The sequence below is a fragment of the Rhea americana genome, unplaced genomic scaffold (genome assembly GCF_003343005.1).
Source record: "Rhea americana isolate MKP2758 unplaced genomic scaffold, rheAme1 scaffold_811, whole genome shotgun sequence".
NCBI classification, from domain to species: domain Eukaryota; kingdom Metazoa; phylum Chordata; class Aves; order Rheiformes; family Rheidae; genus Rhea; species Rhea americana.
In genome coordinates, this window is record NW_028186992.1 from 6,594 (window position 1) to 13,802 (window position 7,209).

The 7,209-nt window shown below is 65.2% G+C and overlaps 1 protein-coding gene across 1 annotated transcript; it reads left to right on the forward strand.

Annotated features, from left to right (window-relative positions):
* Positions 1-24: 24 nt before the first annotated feature.
* Positions 25-6,997, forward strand: CATSPERG (catsper channel auxiliary subunit gamma). The gene is made up of 26 exons (XM_085323068.1): positions 25-109; positions 187-256; positions 413-568; positions 672-843; positions 936-1,073; positions 1,158-1,223; positions 1,555-1,674; positions 1,766-1,816; positions 2,036-2,165; positions 2,333-2,444; positions 2,525-2,683; positions 2,899-3,020; positions 3,188-3,401; positions 3,779-3,841; positions 3,964-4,150; positions 4,401-4,519; positions 4,756-4,836; positions 5,018-5,074; positions 5,177-5,333; positions 5,453-5,516; positions 5,612-5,710; positions 5,972-6,070; positions 6,228-6,320; positions 6,436-6,535; positions 6,641-6,767; positions 6,879-6,997. The coding sequence occupies exons 1-26, from the start codon at positions 30-32 to the stop codon at positions 6,995-6,997; spliced, it is 2,955 nt and encodes a 984-aa protein (XP_085179194.1). The 5' UTR covers positions 25-29.
* The last annotated feature ends 212 nt before the right edge of the window (positions 6,998-7,209 follow it).

Here is a 7,209-nt window from a genome sequence, read left to right on the forward strand (position 1 = left end):
AGCTCTGCCGCCTGCGCTGGTACACCCCCATGCCCATGGTGAACGGCAGCGCCGTCATGGACGTCTGGGTGCAAAGCAACATGCCGGACTTCGGCATCAGGCAGCGGAGGTGAGCGGCGGCGCCGGGGCCGTCGCGCTCCCTCCGGCTGCTTTTAAAGACGTTTCCCCCCCCCTTTTCACCACCAGGTTTTCCGTCAACGTCAACGGCTACGTGAAGGAGACGGAGAAGGGGCCGCAGTGCACCATCGGGCACCGGGTAACGCGCGCTGACGGATACCCGCGCTGCCGGGCGGGCCGAGCCAGGCTCGCGGAGGAGCCGAGCTGGGAGGAGGAATCGGGGACGGATTCGCCCCCTCTCCGCCGTCCTCCCCCCACCCCGCTTTCCGCCCCGAGTCTCTTGCCCTCCCTGCAGGTCACGAAGCTGAAGGAGCTGATGGATGAGTACAGCCCYTCGCGGCCCTTGTGGGCGACCGTGGACAAGGCCCCGGTCCTGATCCTCGGCGGTTTCTCCAARAACAAGGTCATCTTGCTTTCCGATACGAAGTTTGAGGATTTAATCGCTGTGGAGGTAAGGAGGAGAGCGGGACCCGGGGCGGCAGCGCGCGGCCCCCGGCCGCCGTCTCGGCCCCCGAGRGCGGGGTTCAGCCGGGCTCCGCTCCCCGCCCATGCAGGTCGACATCGACAGCTGCTGGATCGGGTCCCTCACCTGCCCCTGGACCGAGTTCTCCTCCACCATCTTGGACGCCATCGCCACCGAGAGCACCCTCTTCATCCGCCAGAACCAGCTGGTCTACTACTTCACGGGGAATTACTCCATCCTGCACATGGACACGCAGGGATCGAGTGAGAAAACCGGCGACGGTGAAGGGAGAGGAGGGCGAGGGCGGTCGGCCCGCGCTGCAGCGCCCGGCCGCCCTCCCTTCCGCCCCCGCCAGCCCTCTGGACCCGCGTGCTCAACCGCGTCTGTGTGAGTAAGCTGAACCCCGTCCCCTTCTCCCACAACGGCTCCGAGTACGTGATCGCCATCGGCGGGGGCCAGCAGAAAGCGGAGTTCTTCCTCGGCACCGTTCGAGGTAGGACGCGGGGCTGGGGCCGCGGCTGAGGGTCCCCGTCCGCCGCGCCGTTGTCCATGCGCGTCCGTGTCTGACGTCCGACAGACGGCGTGGTTCACTTCTCCGACTCGATCAGGGCTGAAAAGAAGACGGTGTGCGAGTACTTCGAGTGTAAGTGCCTGCAGGTCCCTACGTGCCCCTTGGGAGCTCCGGGCCGGTCTCCTATGGGGGATGTTGGGGTCCTGGAGTCATCTAGGGCRGATTTGCAGTGGGGACAAATGGGAATGGCTTCGCTGTGGTCGCCAGGACAGGCCCCACGCGGGGCAAACGGGCCACGGGCACCTCATCCTGGACCTCCACAGCCAGGGACGAGGGCTCGTTCGACGAAACGCCCTGCGCCCCCTCTGCTCTTCGGGGACGTGTCACGGCTGCCGCTCGGGGGACTGGCCGGGGTCCCGAGCGCCAGGCGGGCTGGAGCAAGCYGTCATTCCTTCCTCTCCAGTTTCAGCATCCTGCAAGATCCAGTGGGCAGTCTACATCCCCGAGGAGAACAAAACCCTCCTGCTGGTGCAGCAGGAGAAACACAACACTACCTCTTACCACATTGTCGCGTGCGAGCACGGTGGGCCGCTCGGGGCTGGGTGGACGGGGTCCAGGACCAGCGCCAGGAGCTTTGCCCTAACTCCTCGTCCCTGCTGTGTGTTTGAGCGCAGAAAACCTGCATTTCTCCATCGTGTACAACGTACCCTACTTCCGGCCCAAAGGTGAGCGGCGGTGGTGGGTGACCAGACCCTCCCGAGAAACCCCAGACAGAGCAGAGCTTCCCTCTTCCCTGCCGAGAGGCCGGTGGAGGGGCCTCCGCCCCATCTGGGGCTGTTCAGTCCGGCCACCTGCCCGAGAGACATCGCGAAGCCGCTTGGCCCTTTCTGAGCGGCTGAGCCGTGGCCCGCCCAAGCCCACCGCCTCGCTCCTTCTCCCTGCAGCCACGGAGAAGTCGTTCGTGATGCTGATGGGCTTCGAGGAATACAGCGACACTCCCATGGTGCTGCGAGGCTTGTCCTACAATCCCTTCAGCACCATCTTCTACATCTGGGGCAACGCCATACTGCAAAGGTAGGGCCGGAGACCCAGCCGCCGGCCGCAGCCCCGCGCTCAGCTTCCCCCGCCGCGCCGCTGGGGACGTAACTGCGGAGTTTCGGGCGGTCGGGCCGCGATGACCACCGGGGCAGGTATCACGGCGGGGCAGCRGAGCCCGACCCTTTCCCTCCGTTTCCTTGCAGCTACGACATTAAAAACTACATTTTCCTCTCCGAATTCTCCGGCAAGTCCGTCATCAAATACTTCATTCAGTCATACAGAGGGGAGATCGTGTGCGTGACTGAGACGGAAGAGGTCGGTGATGTGGGCACTGTCCCCAGGGCAGGGGCACAGAGGCCCCCGGCCCATCCCTGCTCCCTCCGTGCTCTCCCCAGGTCTGGTTCTTCATGGAGGGCAGCTCGGTCATCGAGAAGGTCTTCCCCAGCAGAGCTTGGAGCATGTATGCCAGCATCCAGCTCCTCAAGGGCTCCCGTTACTACGGCGTCCAAGAGTCTTCCCTGAGCTTCTTCTACAGCCAGGAAGGGCTGCAGCAGGCAGGCACTGGGAGCAGGGAAAGCAGCTTGGGAGCAGGGGTGACCCTCAAGGTGGCCCTAACCCAYGTCCCGAGATAACCCCGGGCTCACGCGCGGCTTGGGGCCGCCACTCAGCTCCTCCAAGCTGGGCTCGAGCAGAGATGTCTCCTGGRAAGATCTCAGGGGGCAAAGCCTCCCCGGCCCTCACCCGCTCTGCCTCCCGGCTCCCCTTTCAGCTCGTTTACGTACTCAAAAAGGGCGACAAGAAYGGGAGGATCGTCAAGAGGAAGTTTCCCATCACCTACATCCTCTCGCACCGCTGCTTCTACTCCCACCACTATTCCTCCAGCAGCAGCCTGTGAGTGGCGGAGGGGCTCAGCGGGGCCAAGCGAGGCCTCCCTGTGCCGTCGGGGGTGCTGGCTCGGGCCGTGCCGCCGTAGCTCCCGTCCCCGGAGCCTCCGTCGCTCTCGGCGGCCCGAGCGCCGCTTTTCCTCGCTGACACGGCRCGCTTCCCGCCCTCCCCAGCGGGCTCAAGTTCATCGGCTTCACCAACCTCTGCCCTTTCACCGTCATGAAGTTCAGGGACCTGCCCAAGCCGCAGCGCTTCAGCCGCCTGGAGCACTACCGCGCCGAGCCRCCGGTCGTCATGGACGAAACGGGATTCCACAACAACAAGTCCCTGGCTGTGTATCAGGGCCTCGTTTTCCACCTCCTCTGGCTTCACTCCGACTACAACCGGGTGAGACCCCGGCTCAGGCCGTGGAGCTAGTGGCGAAGCCAGGGAGCAACGCAGCCACGGCCGGCAGAGTCYCTGGGGCCAGCGGCCGCGGGCATTGCGACACCCCCGTGCACCGCCACGATCCCAAGTCTCCGAGTCCAAGCCCCTGAAAGAGAAAACGAGGTGCCAGGTGCCTCCCTCCCCGTTCTCCAGATGTTGTGCTGCCTTCCRGCCCAGAAACAGCTGGATTTCAGGCCTCATTTAACACAGATTCAGCGCTTACTGGTTGGGGGAGGCGTCATGGGGGATTTGGTCGGGCACTGGGGACACGGATGCCTGGAGGAGGAGGAGGAGGAAGAGCCAGGCTTGCAGCTTGCCAACCTTCTGCTGTTTTTCAGCCTTACGCTGATCCTGTCCACGACCCAACGTGGCGCTGGTGGAAAAACAGAAAGCAAGACGCAGTGAGTCCCGGAAACAGGCCTCAACCCTGCTGCGGGGGGAAACCAGCCCCCGGGAGGGTTTTACTCCCCGCAGCCGCTTCGTGCGGCCGCTTTGGTAACGGGGAGCCCGTTCCTTCCCGCAGGATTACTACCTCTACCTGGCCAGCATGGGCAGCTCCCCGGGGGGCCTGTACATCAACATGGAGCACTACGTGAAGATCTATGACCTGCGCTCCAACAACGAGCTGCCTGAGCAGATCTACCTGGACAAGAGCGACGTGTACAGCTTCTCCGTGACCCTCAGTATCCGCTCCACCAGAGAGGAGAACAGTAAGGAGAAGCCTCTTGGCCTGTCTCTGAGGGCTTAGCCAAGAGGTGGCAGGGGACAGGAGCCAAAAAAGCCACCGTCGCGCTGCTGGGAAGATGCGGCCCAAGCAGCCAGGGACGCAGCCCTTGCTGTTCTCGGCGGTATCTCACAGGGAGCACGCTGGTGCGTGGGGCGCGAGGCCTGGCTGAGAGCCGCGGGCTCGCCCCCGCCGTGGGGGCTGCCGTCTCGCCAGGGGGTTTCCTTGCTTTGCAGTGTGGGAGAAGAACTTCCTCAGCAGTGTGAAGCTCACGGTGGTCCTCTCACACCCCTTCAACCTGGTCTTCTTCCTCCAAAGGAGGAACCTGGTGAACCGGGCCTCGGTGCTCTATAAGGTACGTCTGGGCGCGGAGAGGCAGGGAGAGGACCGCGTACGGGCACAGGGACCGCTGGCTGGTGCCCCGTATGCCACAGACGTCCCTGCCGATCCGTTGAGCATCCCGCTGTTGTGAGCGAGATGAGCAAAGTTGCCTGTCAGCAAAAAGCCAAGTAGCTTCTCTGAGCCTAAGGGAGGTTAWTCCTCCTCCTCCTCCTCTTCCTCCTCCACATCTCCACCCAATAAACTCTGTAGGTGAGCATCCAGGACACGGCACTGTACCCACAGCAAGAGCTCAGCGGGAAGAACTTGCTGAAGAGCTCCATGGTGCTAAAGGTAGGAGAGGCGGCTGCTGGAGCCCTCTTGGCAGGCGGATAGCCAGGGCGAAGCTCAGCTCCGGGCCCGCGCGGTTCGGGGTCCCCGTGCTGCGGACACGAGCCTCGCGGGGCTGGGGACGGCCCCACGGCGCGTCGGTCAGCTCCTTACGTCGGTTCCTCACGGATATCACCATTCCCAGGTGGTGAACTCGGCGACAAACTGTTACCAGTACTCGGAGTCAGGACCAGCGCTGCAGGTATAACCCTGCCGCGGTCCCCGCCTCGCCTCGAGTCCCCGTGGAAGGGACCGGCCCCGGGCAGGGCAAGCTCCATCGCCGCCATCTCCCCGTGCCTCGCAGGGCTACAAGATGGTGCCCGTGTACATCGGCTGCCCGCCGGGCAAGCGCATGGCTTTCGACATCACCAACACCCTCAAACACACCACCAGCATGAACAAACGCTACTTCAACTGCGTGGGCCAGAACTCCGAGATGCCGTGCTTCTTCTTCGAGGACGGTGCGTGGGGAGGGTCGCAGGCTGAGCCAGGGACTGGCCCGCGACTCCTGCCTCCGTCCCGCGTCCCCTCCGCTCCGGGGCAGGGGCCTCTGATCCTCCCCCTGCTTTTCTTCCTGCAGTGTTTTACCCTCTCTTCCTGATCCAGGACATGGTGACAGGGGACTCGGGGTCCTTCTCGGGACGGTGAGAGTCGAGCACGRGCAGTCGAGGGGGTTGGGTGGGGGCTTCCCTTCGCCGCGGGGTGTCAAACCCTCTCCGAGACGGTTTCCGCCTGCCAGGTACACGCTGAAGGTCATCGGTGGCGGCCCAAACTCGGAGGATGCCATCGTACGCTACAAACCTGAGGACATCTGGAAGTACAACATCGACAACGCCAGGTAACCGCTGSCCAGAGCCAGCCCCGAGCGCCAGGCCGGCGCTTCTCCGGCATCCCGGGACGGCTGCCGGCCCTCGGGATGCGCGGATCCAGGCACGTCCGAGCAGAGCGCTCTCGGGCCCACGATGCCCCTCCTCGCTGGCACGGGCCTCCAGCCTGTTCCTCGCTGCGGCTGAGGACGATCGCACTCGRGTTGATAGCGATCGTGAGGGAAAARGGGAGCCTGCGAGCACCCCCCGAACCCCGGTCGCCCTCTCTCCAGCACAGAATCGAGCCTGATATGGCAAAAAGCTGACAGAGTGATGTCCGAGACCGACCCCCAAGGATACCCCATACACTCCAGCACAAGCAACGGCATCAGGTAAGCGTCGGGATGAGCCGGGGGCGCTTGGGAGCCTGCCCTCAGCCTCTCTGCCGGGGAAAGGGGTGGCAAACCGCAGCTCCGGGGCCGCGCGGCGGGGATCCGGCCCCGAGCCCCTCGGAGAGGCGCAGGGTGCCGAGCCCGCGGCGCTCCGCAGGTGGCTGTGCCAGAGGAACTCGCCGTGCCACGACGTCTCGCCCGTGGGGCTGACGGCCCCCAGCTACTTCTTCTTGGTGGTGGTGTCCAACAAGTGAGTGCCGGGGCCCGGCTCGCGCCGGGGGCGCAGAATCAGCGTGCGGGGGTGCCGAGGAGGGGGGTCGGCACCCAGGTCCTGATCCCCCCCTCCTCTGCCTGCTCCCCGGCAGAGACGTGGACACGTCCACCTACTGCGACTACGACCTGGAGTTCGTCATCCACGTGCATGGGCTGCAGCTCAGCTCCACCAGGAAGCTGTATTTCATGAAGGTGGGAGCACGTGGAGGTGGCCTCGGCCCCCTTCCCGGGGCCGGCAGGCGCCTCGAGCACCTTCCCCCGGCCCGCCGAGCCCCCCGCAAAGCAGCTCTTCCCCAGATGACCATGAGCACGCTGATGGGCCTCATCACCGTCTACTTCTTCTACTGCCGGGCGGGGAGGAAGATCATGGCGTCCTTCTTCAACATGGTGCGCAAGCTGGAGGAGGCATCCGCGCTGTCAGCAGGTGAGTGACGCCGGCGGGCGGCACCGCCGGGGCCCGTTTCGGCAGGAGGGACGGCGAATCGCTCGCCCAGCGAGGTCCCGGCCCCACACGCATCTGCTCTGCCCTCCCCAGGCTCCACCAGCACCAGCGTCTCCTCGGTGATGAGCAGGATGGAGCCCAGCGACTACCTGCTCTCCACCAACTCGGTCCACAGCGCCGTCAGCGAGCCGGTCCACCGCAGGCAGATGTGAGGCCTCGCGGCCGGCACCGCTCCAGGTTTGCCGTCGCGGCTCCCCCTCCGCGCCGTTACCGCCCCGTCCCCGAGCCCGTCACGGCATTTGCAATAAACCCTTCCTCGGTTCGACCCGCTCGCCGCGCCAGGGACGGGAATCGCGGCCGGCGGCCGCCCCGGCGCGGCGCCGACGACGGAGCAGCCCGGCCCCAGCGCTGCTCCCGCTGCGCC